At 46.0% G+C, this 19,429-nt stretch overlaps 1 protein-coding gene across 15 annotated transcripts in view; it reads right to left on the minus strand.

Annotated features, from left to right (window-relative positions):
* Window positions 1–11,878, minus strand: part of DNM1 (dynamin 1) — a 70,511-nt gene extending 58,633 nt beyond the window's left edge. For 13 of the 15 annotated variants that reach the window (XR_012663516.1, XR_012663514.1, XR_012663515.1 and 10 more), the window contains exon 1: window positions 11,563–11,829. Coding sequence is in view for 11 of the 15 variants with exons in the window: in XM_075112309.1 (XP_074968410.1) it covers window positions 11,563–11,723 (161 nt within the window). In the remaining 4 variants the exon portion in view is untranslated. Of the gene's footprint in view, window positions 1–11,562 lie in introns of all 15 variants that reach the window. The other 2 variants (XM_075112310.1, XM_075112305.1) reach the window with 1 other exon arrangement.
* Between the last annotated feature and the right edge of the window lie 7,551 nt (window positions 11,879–19,429).

The following is a 19,429-nucleotide window of genomic DNA, read 5'->3' on the forward strand; positions in this document are numbered from 1 at the left end:
CATCCTGACCAACTTGTCCAAGGTGCGTGGTTGTCTTACAGAGGGAATTGAAGATGCCAATTTGTATCTCCGCTCTGCCTGGAGAAATATGCAGGAACAGTGCCAAGCTCCTTGCTATGCACTGCACCTCTGCAGTTTCAGATATAATTAGGATCACCCCGGCTGGAAACATGGTGCAGAGGCACTGCTTCTTAAGCCCTTGAAGAAAAACCAGCAGGCTGACTGCTATCACCTCAAGTGCAGAGCAAAGTCAGAGGCATTAAAGTCTACTTCAAAATCCACACAAGACATCTCCATTTCAGATTATACCAGAATGAAAGTTGGTCCAATAGTCCCAGAAGAGATGAGCTTGCACTGGCTGGTTCCAGTGCATCTGCCAGAGTCCTTCTGACTGACCAGTGGGACTTCTCCTGTCCCAGGGAACATTTTCCTCTGATCAGGTTTAGGCAGTGACCGTAGGAGGTGACAAAAAGGCAGGTTTACATACAGATACACATCCACAGAATTTCTAAAGGAGTCTAGGTCTGCATGGAGAACTTAAGGCGTAAATTCAAAAAGCAGAGAAGGGCGAAAGTTGGTGTTACCTATTAATGGGCACTCTGAACCTAGAGCAAAATTGTGGCATAGTGACCTGGACAAACAGACCAGAGACTGCCAGTCTTCCATTCCCTTCCCTATTTTCCACAAGTAAAGGGTTTATCTAAATTCCTTCCCCTAGTATCTTCCACCCACCACTTCAAACCAACACACTGATTTCTAGTAACATTTGCTTTTGCCTGTCCAGGTGTCTGGTTTGAATTCAACTTTGTCCAAACAGAATATGGCAAAATATCAAGTGCTAATGCAGTGCGTCACTTGTTCTTTTGCAGTAAGTATTCCTTAAATATCATTCTTTCAATACTCTACACAAACTCATTCAGGAAGTGGACCTCCTTCTCTAAGATGAGTTTGGGTGCCAGGTAGTTTGCAGGCCTGGCATAACAAACACATCTTGTATGAACAAGCACAAGCAGAGAGTAATGTCCAGGAACTGGAACATCAAATCAAAGTAGCACAGCCCAGAGGGAAGCAGTACATTGCTGGGATCTCTGCTGAGAGCTGCACTGATGTAGAAGTGACCCGAGTTTCAGCACTGGAGCTGCAGCATCAGCTCTGCAATGTGACATGTCATGCACCAATCCCAGAGCATACTCTGCATTTTGGTACATACCAACCTCCTCCTTACCTCTAGCTATAACCCCACTGTGACAGATCTCCTCTCAAGGCCACCACCATTCTCAGGCAATTCCCAGCTATTCATAGAGGAGCTTCTATTAAAAGTAAAAGCACAATCAGCTTAAGAAATAGCCAGAGATTACTCAAGAGATCACAGCAGCCACAAAGAGAGAAAACCCAACATGTATTAGAATCAAGGGGACCCATCCTGACCCAGAGCACTGTAAGTTCAGAGTAAATCATAAGCAAGTCAGTGGAGCTAAATATCAGCATAAAAACCTGTCGTTAGAACTTCTTTTACTGGCTTAATTCTGAACTAAGAAGTCATTTGATGTATTCCCCCACTGACAGAATTGTTCCTATGCTGGCAGGCGGTACATGGACAGTTATATTTATTATATGCCCCTGTTTGTACAGGTTTAATTACTTTGATGAGGAAGAGCTCTCAGATCTGAAACAGCCTGTTAATGTGTTGTCAGAGCCTTGAGCCAGATCCTACGTAACTTATTCTGCCTTTACACATGTAAGAGTGGCAGGAAGGCAAAGAGGAGGAACTGAACAAAGACTTCAAGATTTTTGCCTTTAGGTACCTCTTTCTTTGTTCTAAGGAGTTCAGCACAGCTTCCCCCATCCCTGGATCTCCGTTCTCAAAAAAAGCAAAAATAATAGTTTTTCCTAGTGCTCTCCAGGGTAAGTTAGCTCTGCTGTAAAAACATTTGCAGATGTTGAGAACCAACTACTCAGCATCGCTGTAGACTTCTGCCTATTGATGCTTTGAGAAAGGGTCTAAATGCAGCTAAAAAACTACTCTGAAATACAGCTGCAGTTTATGCTCAGCTTTTATACAACATTAGAGCCACAGTGCCTGGCTCTTCAGCCAAAATCCACAGCAGTATCATTTTAATATTGGCTATGTCCTCTCTCAGGCATCCCATATACTAGACTGGCTACTCCTACTTCAAGACTGTTTCACAGCCACAAAATGACAGACCTAGCATGGTCAGACAGGATCCCAGCAATTCTCATACTTGTTACGGTAGCATTAGCTCTTCACCCTTTAGCACAGCTGCAACAATGCAACCTAAAGCCATAAGAAACAGGAAAGGAAGTGTTAAAGGGGACTGTTGAGGCAATACATTATTAAAATAGTATTTTTACCCCTAGAGACTCAAGTTCAATTCCCATTTCAGTCATAAGTTAGGAACTGGATTTATTCCAAACCTCATTTCATGTAATTCATTGTTCATTGTGACTGCAACATAAGTATTTTAGCAGAGCTTATAGTTCTAAGACTAAGCCCTGATTTTTAGGAAGGGAAGAGTTGACAACGCAGGTCTTAGAAGTTTTGGGATTCTTTATACTTGTCTCCAGGAGCCCTTAGGGAAACAGCATCTTTTAAAGGAAAAAAATACTTTCGAACATCCATGTTAGAAATTTATGTTCTCAATACAAAAGCTACGCTGCTTTTCTGTTAGCTTAATTGCTGTGCCCAGGGCTCTAAGAAAAACCGTAAAAGTCACAAGACTTGCAGAAAAGTGGCAGAAGTTGGCAAGTTAGCTTCCAGTCAGCAAGACACAGCTTGAGGAGCTTGCATAACGTCTGCTTTCAAGATGCTTCAAAAAGCATGTTATGCTGAACTGCAAGAAGCTACTGACCAGGGATTGAAATACCATCTCGCTTCCATTTGGTCATGGTTGGGTCTGCCAAAGCTTTCAGAGCATCTAACATGGCAGAGAACAATTAGAGACACTGTTAGATTTCAGACTCGGGGCTCATTCTTCCTGTACTGTGTCTTGAAGGCAAGAAAAGCAGTTATCTATAATAGTAAGCACCAGCCTAGGAGCTGTGACAAGCTTGAAGGTCTTGCAGGAAGCAACTGTCAGCAATTTAATTGTTCTGTCTACCCATCTATATAAGACAGCTTAAGAAAATTACTAAGCCACTTTAATAACACTGAATGTAACGTATTCACTAAATGGGACGCTCACTCACTTCCCTCACAATGGGAATGGGGGAGAGAATCAGAAAAGTAAAAGTGAGAAAACTCATGGGTTAGGATAAAGTCAATTTAATAGGTAAAGCAAAAGCCATGCACGCCAGCAAAACAAGGAATTAATTCACTCCTTCCCATGTGCAGGCAGGTGTTCAGCCATCTGCAGGAAAGCAGGGCTCCATCACGTGCAACAGTGACTTGGGAAGACAAACGCCATCACTTTCAGTATTCCCCCTGTTCCTTCTTCCCCCAGCTCTATAAGCTGAGCATGGTGTTGGGACATCCCTGGGGTCAGTTGGGGTCAGCTGTCCCAGCTGTGTCCCCTCCCAACTCCTTGTGGCCCCCCAGCCCACTCGCTGGTGGGGTGGGGTGGGCTGAGAGGCAGAAAAGGCCTTGACTTTGTGCAGGCACTGCTCAGCAGGAACAAAAACACCCCTGTATTATCCACACTGTTTTCTACACAAACCCAAAACACATCCACATACTAGCTACTATGAAGTAAATTAACCCTACCCCAGCCAAAACCAGCACCAATTCTCATGACTAAACTCCATGTCACTCAAAAGTAAGTATGACGCATGCTTTCGAAGGATCACAGATAAATGTAAATAAAGAGAAATAGCTTTTTGGAGCTTTTCAGAACCAGTCCCGCTTGCAGTCTGACCACCTCTGGGCCTGAGCAGACCATCTGAATATCTGAAGTCAATAAGGACAAAGCACTAGGCTCATTCCTCTACAGAGCTGCACTACCCATCCCTGCTCCAAAAGGCTATGCTCAAAAATTTAAGTGCTACCAGCTCATCTAGTGCAACCTCTCATCTCCCAGTGCTTTCTAATATCACCCTGACTCCTCAAATGCAGTATCTGATCTATGCCAGCAGCCAAAGGTGGCTGCATCAGTCCCAACCTCTCTGCAGAGCAGACCTAAGTAACCAACAACATTGGACAAATGAGGCTGCATGAACTGCTAAAGCTCTTGGCACATCACCTCTGGAGAGCAGGCAGGTCTTGCAAAGGGCTCAGGCAGACATCACTGTACCTCCCTTGCAGAGCTTTAATTTATTGTTAGGAAAAATAGTTTCCTACTTTATGGTTAACCTTTACTAGTGTTATTTCAAGTGTCCATTAGTGATATACACCTACATGACATGACAGAGACCAACAGCCTCTCTTTTCTACTGGCGGAGAAAGAGGTATAAAAAAATTAGTCACACAAGAATTTAGTTTCAGAGCTGAGAACAGAACTCCGTCTCAAGGCTGAACGTGCCCATCTGCCTGTTACCAGAGACAATATTCCTTTACCTTAAGCTTTCACTCTATCAGGTTGTGCAAAACAAGGTCTGAGATCAGGAAAATAAAATTTCAATTAGAATGAGAAACTGTCCCACTAGTGAGCTATTTTCCCACCATGCATGACTAGATTTTTTTTTTGGACCAGATTTAGTTTTAGCTCTCCTCCCAACTAGCAGTACTCTGACTCATACGGCTACAGATCTGTGAGTCCAAGAAGGAAAGTATGACACCCAAAGTTTTGGGGTTGGTTTGGGTTTTTTTTAGTGGCATATCAGGGAAGCAGGTTTACCCTGCACATTACCAGTAAATTTCATTTCATAAATGCCACCTCAAAACCAGTTTTACATTGGGCATATAGGCTGAACACCATATGCTTCTGGGTGACTGCCTGCCAGCCCTTCAGTAATTCTTCTGGTTTTGCCACTCAAATGCACTGCCCAAAACAAAAATCTGAGTATTGGCTTGCTTGGGTGGAGCACACATGGGTTTGCTCTTGTCTAATAATTCTGATGCCTTGAGCAGCAAATTAAGTTTCACCCCAGTAGCTAGAACACAGCAAGAACTGTTTTCTTGATTAGCTTAGCATAAGTTGTCAACTTCTTCCATTTCTCCTCAAAAAAGTTCACCTTAAAGATGCTAAGAAATCCTCACTCAGAAGAATTTTTACTCACACTTGTACAGACAGGCTCAAACTTGAAGTACAAAGTAGGGACATTCAGTAATTCACCAGACCAGGAATAGGATTCAGTTCCTGCCTTAGAATAACATTTTCAGAAGCTGCCTCAGATAGGAGGTGCTGCAGACAGACTCCCACACCTTCTATTTAAGTCTAGTGGAGTTCTGCCTGCTTGGAATACCAGGAGAAGTCAGGTTCAAGGACTTGACTTGGCATCCCCAGCTAGGTGTTGAACTATGGCTTCTGAAAACAATGAGTAGCCTTTAAAAACAAGTTTGTCTTTGCTTTGCCTTTTTTTTACTGTGTGAAAAGTTTTGAAAAAACAGTAACAGCTGAGAGTTTTAGCACAGAGGAATGCTTTTGGGAACTTGTGACTTCTTTCCCCAATGGTTTTGCAGATCTTTACAGCCCTATATCACAGCATACTGTTTATGGAGTAAACGCACAAGAACTCCACAACACTTACCTATTTCAAAGTACAGTAAGGACTCAGGTACAGTAAGCTCAGGATGTTCTAAGATTCCCAACCTGAGGATTATTACGGTAACAAGAAAGAGCCCACACTAGCGAAGAAGGCATCCTCTGATGTGCCAGCTATCAGGTGATGAATTCCAGCAATGACAACGTAACCTGTCATTTTCACACAACAGTAGATCCAGGCAAGCCCCAACATGCACAACACTGAGCATCAGCTTCCGAACTGGAGATACAGCTGGTTTCCTTTCCCCGGGTAAATTCTGATATGATCTGAGACATGCCATAAGGATCTCTTTTCCTAGTGAATATATGGCTAGTGGGCAGTTACCAGAAGTATGAGATTATCACTAAAGAGTTAAGCTGAAGAATACAGTCAGACAGCAAGATCTGCAGAGAACATCCAGCTGCTGCAGGAAGTAGAAAAGATATCAGACTCGTGTGTTTATTTGAGCCAACACCTATAACATTAAAGCAAGTAGTCAGAGGACAAATACAGGCAGACACTGCTGCTGAATCTACAAACATTGAGATTCATGCTTTTTTCCCCCCCTCACAGCCATCCATGTTATGTTACGGTTTAACATAATTATGTATCCCCTCCTAGCGTTCCTCCTCCCACAGTGTTTGCTCAGAGCTGTACAGATTTCTCTTAAGTTAAATTATTTTATCTTGTGGTCTGCTGTAACGCATTATCCATTTCCCCCAGTGCTCCATATTCTCTTCCTTCCCCAATTAATCCCAGATAAAAATAGGTATTTTCTTCACTGAAGATTAGAGGCTTGCTACAATTTGAAGGACTATTATTTGACCATTATTTCTCTAAACAGAATCCTAGTCCTGGCTCTTACACCAGACTCTGCAACCCTAAATAAGTCAGTTCCCAAGCAATGCCTATGTATTTAACTTGCAAATACATAACAGCATTTGGTCAGCTCACAGGTGTATTTACCACACAATTAAGGGTCCATGACTTGGATTACTCTCTCTGCCACCACTCTGGGCATGTAAGTGTATCTCAAAGGAGAACAAAAGAGAAGAATCATATTTAAGGACCCCTTTTGTGGCCAGAGCAGAGCAAGTCAGCCAGTGTATCTTCTTGCTTAAATTTAAAACTGCCACCAAAGTACTGCACTGATGCTCAGCGTTACCCAGTACAGCAGACATCCTCAACCTATACATAACATAGTGATGATTTTTAGAAGATTTAAACCCTCCGTTCTTTCCCTAGCACTCAAGCTCACAAAGCACATACTACAGCAGAAGCCTGAAGAACTTAAAAGCACAAAGATCGTTGACAAAACAGTTTTCCTACAGTATCTGGACAAGCCAAGAATCCGCATCTCTATATGCACCCCTACATGATCTTTCACTTCTAGATTGTTGCTAAATACTGCTGTTGGCCTCTGAAGGTATTTTGCCAGAGAAGCTTCCCATAACTAACCAAAGGCATACCCTCCTCATATCTAGGGGGTGTAAGTATCTCTAAATGGCTAGGGAAAATTGAGATATGATGATATTAAGTTGCTCCTCAAAGTTATACCTGAAGCCAAACTAAACTCTGTGGCTTCAAGATCTAGCTTTGTGTTGTCAGTATGTGACATTGCAAGGCAAAGACACAGTTGCAGCACATGCTGCCTGCCCCTTGCCTGTTTATTTTTTTTCAAGGCAATTACTGTAGCACAGGTACCAAGCTTAATAGGTACCTGTCCTCACCACTGCCACAGGCATTGCAACACTGCATTTCCCCTGCTCCTTTACTCATGCTGAAATTTCAGTTTGCTAGGAGAGGCAGGGTTAGCCCAACACAGTTGAGTTTAGGTCTATGTCTGCCTCCAATTTCCTTCCAGGCAACGTACAAAGATGAGCTAATTCAGCACATACCATCAGAGCCTGGTGACAGACTGCTAAGTGCCACTATTTGGTTTGGGACATAAAAGCTCCTAAGAGAGGATGCTTTTGGGGTAATGCTCAGGTCTGGGGTCAAGTAAACCCTGATTCACTTCCCACAACTTTGGAACCGCTTAGCTCCCTTGATCATAAATGAGATGGTTTCACCTCCATTCAAATCCTTCTACCATTCAAGTCCTTCCACCTACTGTTCCCAATCCTTAGTCATTGCCTCCTCAGCAGCCCCCTTAAACCATCTGTTCTCCAGAAGTCAGAGGTGCCTTGTTTTCTCCATGAAGAGCAATGCAGCTGTCCTAGCAGGGCTGAGCAGCACACTGCCTTGGATCAGACAACAAGAACATAAGGCACAGGCATTTATGCAGCCGTCTGAACACAGCCCAGTGCTTTCGGTTTTTCCTGTTTGTGAAGTAGAGGTAACAGTAATACTCCTTCAAATACAAGGATTTATGTAACAATGCTCTAAGACCTTAGGATTATAACAAATATAAGTGGGGGGGTTATTTTCACATGGCAAAATGAGAGTGGCGTGAACATATATTATTTTACAAATAGCTTTGTGGGCTGTCTTGCACATCCCCCCTTCTTGGTCCTTTGGGCTCCCTCAAGTCGAATTAGTACATACCACATGCTTTGTTCTTTTTATCAGACCAATTTTTCTGGTACTGGTGCCTGCTCTAAGGCCTTCTAGTTTAAGAGAAGTGGCAGCAGGGAAGTAACACCACCATAAGAATGGACTAAATGACTGCTGAGGTCCCTTCCAACCTGAGTTATCCTACAAGCCTATAACCACACCAACAGGACATGCCTGGAGCTGACCCAATGAACCTTCCTTCCAGTTCTGGGGCCCAGGATAAACTGGTCTATGAAGAGATATGTCACCTGTCTGGCTTCTACATGGCTTCTCTCTTCTCTTCAGTGATTTTAACACCATCAGCCAGTATCCTAGTCACCATGCTGAGTCTCCGGCAGCAAAAGCACACATAGCAGCCACACTGACATCTGGTATTATAAATACAGGCTCTGCGCTGTTGGATAATCTGTTAACAACAGAGTAAGTGACACTGGAAGACTAATTAGCAGCAACTAGTAAGCCATTGCATTCAGGAAGAAAAAAAAAATATATTTGTTTGGTAAGAAGTATAACTAAACATCAATTCCAGTCAGCATCCCCCTGTGCTTTCAGGTTTCCTGCATGCGTGGGATTCAGTGCTATGCAAGGTGCCAGCAGCAGCCCTAGACTGAAGTCCTGCATAGCCACAGGCTAGCTCTGGCAGCGGGGGCAAGTGTGCTGCCCTACTATGTGAACATGCCTTGATGACAATTTGAACAGAGCCCCGCAGGTACTGAGCGGGGAAGCCAGCCCTGGCAGGGCCTCCAGACCCTCGTCTGAAGCATCCCCATCAAGCACAGTCACTCAGTACCAACTGCATCAGCATTTGTTCTTGCACAAATTTCCATCCACTCAGAAAAACTCATCAGCACTCATATTCACTGTGCAATGAGCAGCTGCTAAGCAATAGCTGCACCACCATCCTGGTATCAAGCTGGAGCAGTGACATATGTCATGTCCACACTGCAGCAATAATTGTATTTACACAGTAGGTCAACGCACAATTTCTTCTTATGCCTATTCAGACAAGAAAACAGCCCCTATCATAATTACATTGAGGAACCTTGCTTATTCTGGGCACTATTTCCATGGCTTATCACAGTTCCTATACCCATACAAAAAGAAAAGAGACCACACATTACAGCAGGGACACAACATCATTTTAACAGGATTGGGATTTGCAGCATACACATACATTCTGTGGTAAGATGTCTCATGTTACCAGTCTCTAAACTAGTCAGCACTCAAGGGTATCAAATGGAGAAAGAACTCTTCCCTTTGACATATTTTCCATTTGCACTCCAATTATTTCTTCTAAATGCTTTTCTACAGACAGGTCTCTCAGTTATGCTCAGGGGACCCTTCATTATTTCATTTTCTAAAAGCCACAGCACTATAACTTGCTGCTAGAGAGACAACTGATGGGACACAGTCAGGTCACAAGTTCTCCTGGGACAGGGGTCATCAGAAAGAGACAGAAGACAATTTAATTAATTTGCTCTCCACCAGGCAGATAAAAATCCCCAGTTCACAACTGGTGCCAGTGGAGATGCACCAAGGATTAGTATATCTCCTTCTGTTTGCTCAGTCTAAAGGAACAGCGGGCAGTGTACCCCCAATACACTAACTGTCCTTTGACAAACCCTCCCCTGGCCTGACAGCCATACATTATATATTACGCCACTGCAGCACTAGCTGCATAGATCCTCTAAAAAGGATTTACAAGGTTAGACTGCCAGTACTTGGAAAGCATGAAAACAGAGCCAACAGGTGAACCCATTTTGCTCACATACTTCAGGACACCTATTTTCCCCTTCTTAGAAAGCTACAGCACAGCAAGTTTTTCACTTTGGTGGCAGGAATCGTCATTTTCTTCCTGTGCCTGTGGACAAACAAGTGGATCCTGGTCTATGATCTGAGGCTCAATAAAATGTGTTCCTGCAACGTCGTTCCCTTGGCACGATTCCCAGCATCCCTGGGGGATGCATGGACTGCTGGAAGTTAGCTAGAAAGGATTCCAAACTCTTTGAACATATACCTATAGCAAAGAAAAAAAAAATCTTATTTCAATGCTATTCCAACCATGCTTTCTTTGCACCAGATACAATCTCTGTGCCCTCCTCCTAGTACACACAGCATACCCTGCACTCCCTGCTCAAGGCTGCCCTTGCACCAGTCCCAAATTTGGGGCTACTCACAGCTAAACAAAAAATTCATACACACTGCAGAGCTTTCCAACAGCAGAAAAGCTTTATAAGCCATCCGGCAGCAAACAGCTTAAAAGAAAAATTGGGGGTGGGGAAACAACATCCAATGGATATCATAAATCCAGCTTGCTGAAAGAGAAAAACCCACACAAGCATCTGACCAGGTACCACAGCAGTCACTGCTTTTAGGACAAGTCACCGGCAACTTACAAGCCCCTCATAGCCCAAAAAAATACCTTGATAACTAAAACTGTATATCACTGAATACAATTAATTAACCAGGCCAGAAACAAGCTGAAGAACAACCCCCCCACCCCAGGTGTTGTGTGTCTACACTGGAGCAGATAACCAGGCGGCACGGTCTGCAATTTACTCAAGTTGCAGATGATGAATGCGAAGGTCACATGAAGGGAAGGCACCAGTATATTGCCTGTCACAAAATGGTAGCACCCGGGGATTTGAGCATATAGGAGGGAGATAACCCTGTCCTTCCTATAGCCTCCCAGCAGCTTCTGACATGGCATCCGCTATGGAGGACAGCGAGTCAGGGCTGGGGGAGGGGGACAGAGCAGATTAAACTTAAACACCCCCCAACCCCTTCGCCCTTCCAAGCCCAGCACCCATCTCTCAGAGCCCCGCGGAGGGGAGCACCCCGGCCCGGCTGCCCCTCACCGAGCAGGGCAGGGAAAGGGGCCGGTCCCCACTGACATCTCAGCCCTCCCCGTTATGCAACGGCCGGGGCGCACCTCCCGGTTGGGGGGGCTCCACTGGCCCCCAAGGGGAGGTCAAGACGGAGACCCCGCTGCGGAGATTCCCCCCCCTCCGAGGCGGAGGGCCCTCCTCCGCCCCTCCTTGCCCCTACACCGCAGCGCCCGGGCGTCCTGCAGCACTGCCCCGCTACTGCGCTGCCCGCACACTGCGCCCGCACCCAGCAGTGCTACTGGTGAGTTACGCTGCCCGTGCACCGCACTGCCCGTGCATCCTGCCGCTGTGCCCCCGCACCGCCCTGCCCGTGCATCCTGCCACTGTGCCCCTGCACCCAGCAGCGTTGCTGGTGAGCTACACTGCCCGTGCGTCCTGCCGCTGTGCCCCTGCACCGCACTGCCCGTGCATCCAGCCACTGCGCCCGTGTACGCAGCAGCCCTGTCCATGCACCCCGCACAGTCCCCAGGGACCCCCTTACCTCCCGACAAAATTCTCAAGCACGGAGCTCTTGCCGGCGCTCTGCCCCCCCACCACGGCGATCTGCGGCAGGTCGAGGTTGGCGTTCTGCCCGATGGCGGCGAAGGCGTCCTGCAGCCGGTTGACCAGCGGGATGAGATCCTCCATCCCACGGTTCCCCATGGCTGCGGCGCGGCACCTCGCACAGGCGAGCTCACACTAACCCTTCCCGCTCCCTCACCGGCGGGTATCCCGGCTCTCGCCGTCCCGGCCGGTGGGCACCGGCAGCAGCCCGCGCCCTCCGCCCCGCTCGACGCCGCCCGCTCCCGCCTGGGCTCAGCTCGCCTCAGCCCGCCCCGCCGAGCCTGCCGATGGCCGCGCGCCGCCGCCAGGGGGCCTTAAGGGCGCCGGTGCCGCGCTGCGTTCTGGGAAATGTAGTCCGGGCGGGTGAGGGGGGACGCTGAGGGGGGGCGGCCGGCGGCAAAGCCCTCCTGCACCCCCTCTTCTGAGGTTGGGGATGGCGCCGGGGTCTGCGCCCCGAGACGCTGGGAACGGGCCAGCTCACTCCCCCAAAACCAGAGCAGCACAGGCTGTCGCCAGGCCTCGGGGGCTGTGTGGTGGCGTGGCCTCTGTGTGCGGCAGGTTGGCACACCGGTACAGCCCACTGGTGTACATGTGTGGCCCAGTCGGCTGCCCCACGGTTCAGTCAGTCGGTGTGCCTGCCTGGTTCAGTCCATCAGCGTGCCCCATGGTTCAGTCAGTCGGCGTGCCCCACGGTTCAGTCAGTCGGTGTGCCTGCCTGGTTCAGTCCGTCAGCGTGCCCCACGGTTCAGTCAGTCGGTGTGCCTGCCTGGTTCAGTCCGTCAGCGTGCCCCACGGTTCTGTCAGTCGGTGTGCCTGCCTGGTTCAGTCAGTCGGCGTGCCCCACGGTTCAGTCAGTTGGTGTGCCTGCCTGGTTCAGTCCATCAGCGTGCCCCATGGTTCAGTCAGTCGGTGTGCCTGCCTGGTTCAGTCCGTCAGCGTGCCCCACGGTTCTGTCAGTCGGTGTGCCTGCCTGGTTCAGTCAGTCGGCGTGCCCCACGGTTCAGTCAGTCGGTGTGCCTGCCTGGTTCAGTCCGTCAGCGTGCCCCACGGTTCTGTCAGTCGGTGTGCCTGCCTGGTTCAGTCAGTCGGCGTGCCCCACGGTTCAGTCAGTCGGTGTGCCTGCCTGGTTCAGTCCGTCAGCGTGCCCCACGGTTCAGTCAGTCGGTGTGCCTGCCTGGTTCAGTCAGTCGGCGTGCCCCACGGTTCAGTCAGTCGGTGTGCCTGCCTGGTTCAGTCAGTCGGCGTGCCCCACGGTTCAGTCAGTCGGTGTGCCTGCCTGGTTCAGTCCGTCGGCGTGCCCCACGGTTCAGTCAGTCGGTGTGCCTGCCTGGTTCAGTCCATCAGCGTGCCCCACGGTTCTGTCAGTCGGTGTGCCTGCCTGGTTCAGTCAGTCGGCGTGCCCCACGCTTCAGTCAGTCGGTGTGCCTGCCTGGTTCAGTCCATCAGCGTGCCCCATGGTTCAGTCAGTCGGTGTGCCTGCCTGGTTCAGTCCGTCAGCGTGCCCCATGGTTCAGTCAGTCGGTGTGCCTGCCTGGTTCCATTGCTCTACCTCTCTGTGAGCCCATAAAGCTGGGTCACTGTCCCTGTAGGGTTCAGTCCATCTGTGTAGGGTTCACGTTATATCTATGTAGTGCAGCCAACGTACAGGTATGATTTGGTCAATTTGGTTACTACACCCACACAGTTTGGTCTTTATACCCATACAGTTCAGTTGATACACCCATGCAGTTTGGTGACAGTATCTGTTAAAGGTGGCTGACATACCTGTACAGGAGTGTTTTGGGCCAGGACAGCACTCTTAAAATTGCCATAACACACTAAATACTTCATATCAAACAGGAGGCTGGTAAAAAATACTACTGCACTTCTGCTGCTTCATCTTCATTCAAACATGGGTGAAAACCACATCAATTTCTGTTTGTGGCTCTGTCAATGATGTTGTTGCTATGTTTGTTTTACAGAAACACAAACAATTGCTTCATTTTATGTACCTAGCTTTTGCTTTTAAAAATCATTTGTCTACAATAATGAGGAAACTGATTTTTGGTTTTTGAAAGGGCTAGATTTTTAACAGGAATATAATGTGAAGCTGTATTTGATTTGAAAGTATAGCAGTGAAAACAAGTGTTCAGAAGAGAAACTGATGGCTAGCAGTGACTCAGGAGGATAGAGAATGCTGCATTTCAAACACCTCTCGGTTCGTGCTACCCAGTACTCTTGTTCACAGCTCAGACAGAGCTGGGGGTGGTGGGGGAAAGGAATAACAAAAAACTGCAACAGTTTTTGAGCTGTATATTTGTTTTAAACAGCAACTTTTTAGTTATAATGATTCTAAGGAAGATCTCACAGATGTCCATCAAATGTGATTCATGCGAAAATACCTACCTGGGCATACAGAGAAACTGGAACAACTATGCTGAGGGGTGAATTTGCCTCACCCAGCTAGTGAAGGTGCCCAAGGAAAATGCTCTGAAAACATCACCAGTGTGCAGGTAAAAACACTGAAGGAAGGGAAGGGAGCTGCTCCATCTGTGTGGGTAACACCATTGCAGGGCATACGTGGACTGTTTGGGGGGCTGCTGATGCTATGTTTTCCTCTGAGCAAATTGCCCTGCAAATCTCAAGAAGCAAGCTTAGCAAGTTCAGTATAGACTGTGGACAAAAGTCTTTGAGCATCTGTGCAGCTATTCTGATCACTGATGTTGAAGGAACCTGGAGAAAAAAACCCCACAACATTATTTTTTCCTTTAGAAGTGGATAGCTGTTCCTTGTTAGAGGTCACTGCAAAAGGAACAGTGTCATCTTCCTCCCTGGGTCAGAACTGGTGCTCAGAGACCCTCAGACCATGAGGATCTTTGAAGCTTTATTTGAGAAACCACAAGAAGAAAATTGTCCTTTTCCCAGAGGTTATTGTCACCCACACAGTTCTAACATCAATACAGGGAAAGACTGCCCAGCTATATCACTGCAGTCATCTCACGTAATATAACAGCTGTACTAATAAGCCTAATGGTCATGACCAGCCTCACCTGGAGCCTCTCCCCACATCTGTACGTCCAGCAGCTCTGTTTAAGCTCAGCCCAGGGCTATCAGTCCTTGATGAATTATGGAGAAGTGTTAGGTTCTGGTTTAGTTGCAGCCCTATATGCCCCTTTGGTTCTGACTTTAACTTATAGGCTGGTTCCTTGGCTCAGTCTCATTACTATGGATGTTCCCTGGAGATCACCAGACTTAGTCTTAAACCTAGCCTGCAGGTTGGTATCTCTGCTTGATGTTGGGCCTGCCTCATGATCCGGACTTCCTGCTAGACCTAGTTGTTATCTTTGGTCTGTCCTACCTGCCTTCTTTGGGTGCTGTGGGATTGGGCCCTGGCTGGTAATGCCCCTCCTATCTGTGGGATTTATCCCTTGGGTCCTACCTCCCCTTCCTCTGGGAGGCTGCCCTGCTCTTGCTGTTCCCTGACAACAGTGTTAGCTAGCACGTATGCAACTTTACTTTGCTCCACTTCTTGTCCCCCAACTCCACCCTATGAATCCAAACCTGCCTTTAATGCTTCCACAAAAATAGCTATAATTGATTGTGGCCATCAATGTTTTGCTAACAATAGAAACATCAACCTGCAAGTATTGTGTTCTGCTCCCTGATTCGCATTTGAAGCAGGTATTTTGTTCTGGGTGAGCCCACTTCTGTCCAGAAATAATAATTCAGGATTATATCATATTCTGGGAAAATGAAGATTAAATTAATACATTTGCATTGAGAAAGGTTTGTGGAAGAATACTGAAAGCACAGTACGTTAACAGTTGATATTGAAGATATAGGGGGGGTAAAATAAGGTTCACGCTGCCAGACAAGGAGCTAGTACAGCAGAAAGGCTCAAGCATGACTACTTTGCAGGTATTCTTTCATCTATTCTCTGGTTTTATTTTTCTGTGAAACTGCTATTTAGTGCTTAGGAAATGTGGCCCTTTGTAGGGGTTAAAGGGGGTCCTTTGTCTAACTTATTGTGGTCTTAAAGGACAAAAGTGCACTGGAGGGACAGGAGGGAGTGAACAGGGTGCTCTCCAGGTAGACAAGAAAGGAAGAAAAGGGGTAGGGGAAGCAGTAAAACCCTGCAGAAATATTGGCAAACTTTACATAGATTTCTCAGCGGATCAATATTAGTGTAAAGCTGTAAGATGCACAAAAAGTGCTCCCGATTCCCCTGTCTTGCAGAGATGCATGTAAGCAAATGAGACCACAGTGTATGCCTGCAGCGTTACCCCTATGAGTGCTCGCTGATATCGTGAAGTCTATCTAATAGCTCCTGCAGCAATTGTAATCACACAGCCTGGAGAGACCCAAACAGTGTAAGAGGCAGTGAGGCTTGGGGTTTGAGCAGCTTTAGAAAAGGAGGTGTAGGTTTTACACCTCCCGTTGATGAAAAAGAGAACTACAGGCACTCAGAATCACTCCTAAAGCCTTCCATTTTCTCTCCTGCAAGAAACTGAGTTGCAAGGATGTTAGCAGCAAACAGGCCTTTTGATTCTATAATACCTCCCACCTGTGACTTGTGCAGCAGCATGCAGCAGTTACAAGAGGAAAAACAACCAAGTGATTATCCTTTGTGGGAAATACTGAAAAACTGTAATGCCTTTGAAATAAAAAGGCATTTTATAAACTGGAGTGGACAGGAAAAATCTACTTCTTTCTACCTTGGTAGAAAAATGTAAAACGTGAGCAAAGAAAAATGATGAGGATGAGAGATTTCTCCCCCCAGGTGCTATAAATATTTCTGGATGTACTTTAATGTGAATCCCTAAAAATGCATGTGGGCATAACTATGTGTGTTTCTATGTATGGCTATCAACATAATGACAGTTTTGTATGCTGATTTTGTCACCTCATGCAAATAGAGCTCCCAGTTTAGTTAGCATAATTAGAAATAGACACTTGAGTGCTGGATTCTGTCCCTCGTTCCTTGCCCTTGCGAAAAATAACACATCTAGTTGTCAGAGGAAAAAAGAGGCAAAATTGTAGAATACAATTAGCTTAAGATTCTCCTAATTATCTGCAGGCTGTTTCTGTTGACTCCAGGTAGAGTGTGAATGTTCAGAACATTTCACAGTGGTTCATGAAGTGGACACTCTTGGTCCTTTGGGTTCCTAAAAAATGTTCATAAACACAGGTAAGAATTGAAATGGAATGTTTACAAGCAGAGGTTAGAACAGACATTCCACAAAGAAGCGGGGCTAGGATTGTCCATGTCTGTACCAATATAGAATACATTGTACAGCTGACAAATAGTTCAAAAAACTTAATTAAAATTAGCCTCTTAAATTTACATGACTATGTAAAGCTGATTATAGAGATAGGAACAATTTAAGTATCTAATTTATAGGTACTTGAATGCTACTATAGTAGCAATGATACCATAGTAACATCATTGATCTCTCACGGTATCAGTTACTCAGGAAGAAAAAGTTTCTCTAACTTTCCTATTGCTTGGAAAATCTGTCTGAAAGAAAAGCAGCCTTTAATTTTAAATTTTTGAATATAGAGCCTGTCTTTGCAGAATAAAATAGTGAAATGCTTCTTCATTTTCTCTTCTGTTCTGAAACAGGTAATTTGCTGAACTGGTCTGAGAATCCCTCAAAAAGAGGTAAAAGAAGGTAAATCTAATGTATGAGACATGGGGTCAGGTTTAACTTTAGTGTGACTCCAAAGAAGCCAGAATATACGTAAGGAAAGAAATAAACTGCACGTTATAGTCCATTAGGAAAGGGATCTGGGCATGGATGTGAGCTTAAATTAATATTTTAAGAGCAACAAAGCCGAGTTCTCTGTGCTCTCCACATCCAGTGAGATGATACGAAGTAGTTCCTGGAATATATTTTACTTTGTGAGACTGAAAATCACTGATAGAAGCTGATTTGCCATGTGGCAAAACCAGTACAAAACCAGGATCTTAGTTTATATCCTGTGGGCCTGCCCTGCCAATCACGCAATACTGGGAATAGGTTTCTAGAGCAATAGAACAAAGAGTGGGTGCAAATATCCCTTAATGCACACATCATTTTGCTTTGAAATGTTGTGTGCTACTGCTTTCACATGTATGAATACAGTCTTCCTCTGGATAAAATAGACATGGAAAACAGTCTAACTCCAGTAATTAATATCAGCTGTTCAGAGCAGGTCTGGTGAAACTTGACCCATCCTTTCGATGGACAGGCCCCAAATGCAGGAGGAAAAAATACTTTGAAGCTCCATATGTCTTTTTCTCCAAGGAGTTTGGGAGGTTTAAAGACATTACAGTGAGAACTACTTACGTCCTAGTGAAACACATGAGTAATAACACCATCCTTGTGGACTGCAGAGGAAATTGTGGGCACCACAGTTGTTTGGCGGTCTCATAGGCACTGAGAAACTGCAACTGCTTTTGAAAATCTGAATGTATACAGCTTCATCAAGGGTTCCATACCAATTGTTTCTCAGACCCCAAATTAAAACATACAACTGCACAGTCCAGTTGCGTTGTAAACCAGAAATGTCTGGTTATCTGCCTGCTTGACCTGGCCCCTGGAATAAATTCATATAGCCCAGCAAAAGCTTGCCTATATAATGCAATCCAGCGCCTGAATAAAAAGCATTTGTATGGTCTGTCCCCTTATCTGCTGAGAAATTTCATAACCCTGATCTAATCATACAGAGGTGTAATGCAGGTTGCCTTATAGTGATGATCCAACAACTCTGATGATGATAATCTCAGTATTCATAGAATCATTAAGGTTGGAAAAGACCTCTAAGATCATCAAGTCCAACTGTCACCCCAACACCCCCAGGCCTCCTAAACCATGTCCCCAAGTGCCACGTCTTCACATTTTTTACCACCTCCAGGGATGGTGACTCCACCACCTCTCTGGGCAGCCTGTGCCAATGCCTGACCACTCTTTCAGTGAAGTAATATTTCCTAATTCCCAATCTAAACCTCCCCTGACACAGCTTGAGGCCATTTCCTCTTGTCCTATTGCTTGTAACTTGGGAGAAGAAACCAACCGCCCCCTCACTACAGCCTCCTTTCAGGCAGTTGTAGAGAGCGATAAGGTCTCTCCTCAGCCTCCTCTTCTCCAGACTAAACAACCCCAGCTCCCTCAGCCACTCCTCATCAGACCTGCTCTCCAGACCCTTCAGCAACTTTGTTGCCCTTCTCTGGACATGCTCCAGCACCTCAATGTCCTTCTTATCCTGAGGGGCCCAAAACTGAACACAGTTTTCAAGGTGCAGCCTCACCAGTGCTGAGTACAGGGGCACGAATTGCAGGGTACTGTGTTGCAGGGTACTTTCTGGGTCATCTTCTTACTTTGACCTTGTAATTCTTACTTTGTTTCATTTGTTCCGTTGTCAATGAGACACATTTGTGAAACCATCCCTGAGCCTAATGAATACCAAGGTTGTTACTTGTATAAATGAAGTAGCCTATACTGCAGCACTATGTTTTTAAGGTTCCATGTATTCTCACATAATGACATATATTTACCACCACATGCTGCACTGCAAGTTGCTTAATAATTGAAAGGGAGGTGTTCCTCACAGGAAAAAACAACTGTCAGTGGATGAGGGCTCCAGGTCTACATACCAATGCTCAGTGGGCACCAACAGCAAGTACCCTTTGGCCGTCAGTTTAAGACACGCTGGTTTATTGCCTGCAATGAAAGAGGACATCCTAGCCCAACTTCCTGTGCTGTTACCTTAGCTCTCTGTATGACTTTCAAACTGAACGGTGCGATTAGCTGAGCCTGGAGCCTTCTCCTTTGGATTCAGTCAAA

This window comes from Phalacrocorax aristotelis, chromosome 17, assembly GCF_949628215.1.
Source record: "Phalacrocorax aristotelis chromosome 17, bGulAri2.1, whole genome shotgun sequence".
In the NCBI taxonomy this organism is placed as follows: Eukaryota; Metazoa; Chordata; class Aves; order Suliformes; family Phalacrocoracidae; genus Phalacrocorax; species Phalacrocorax aristotelis.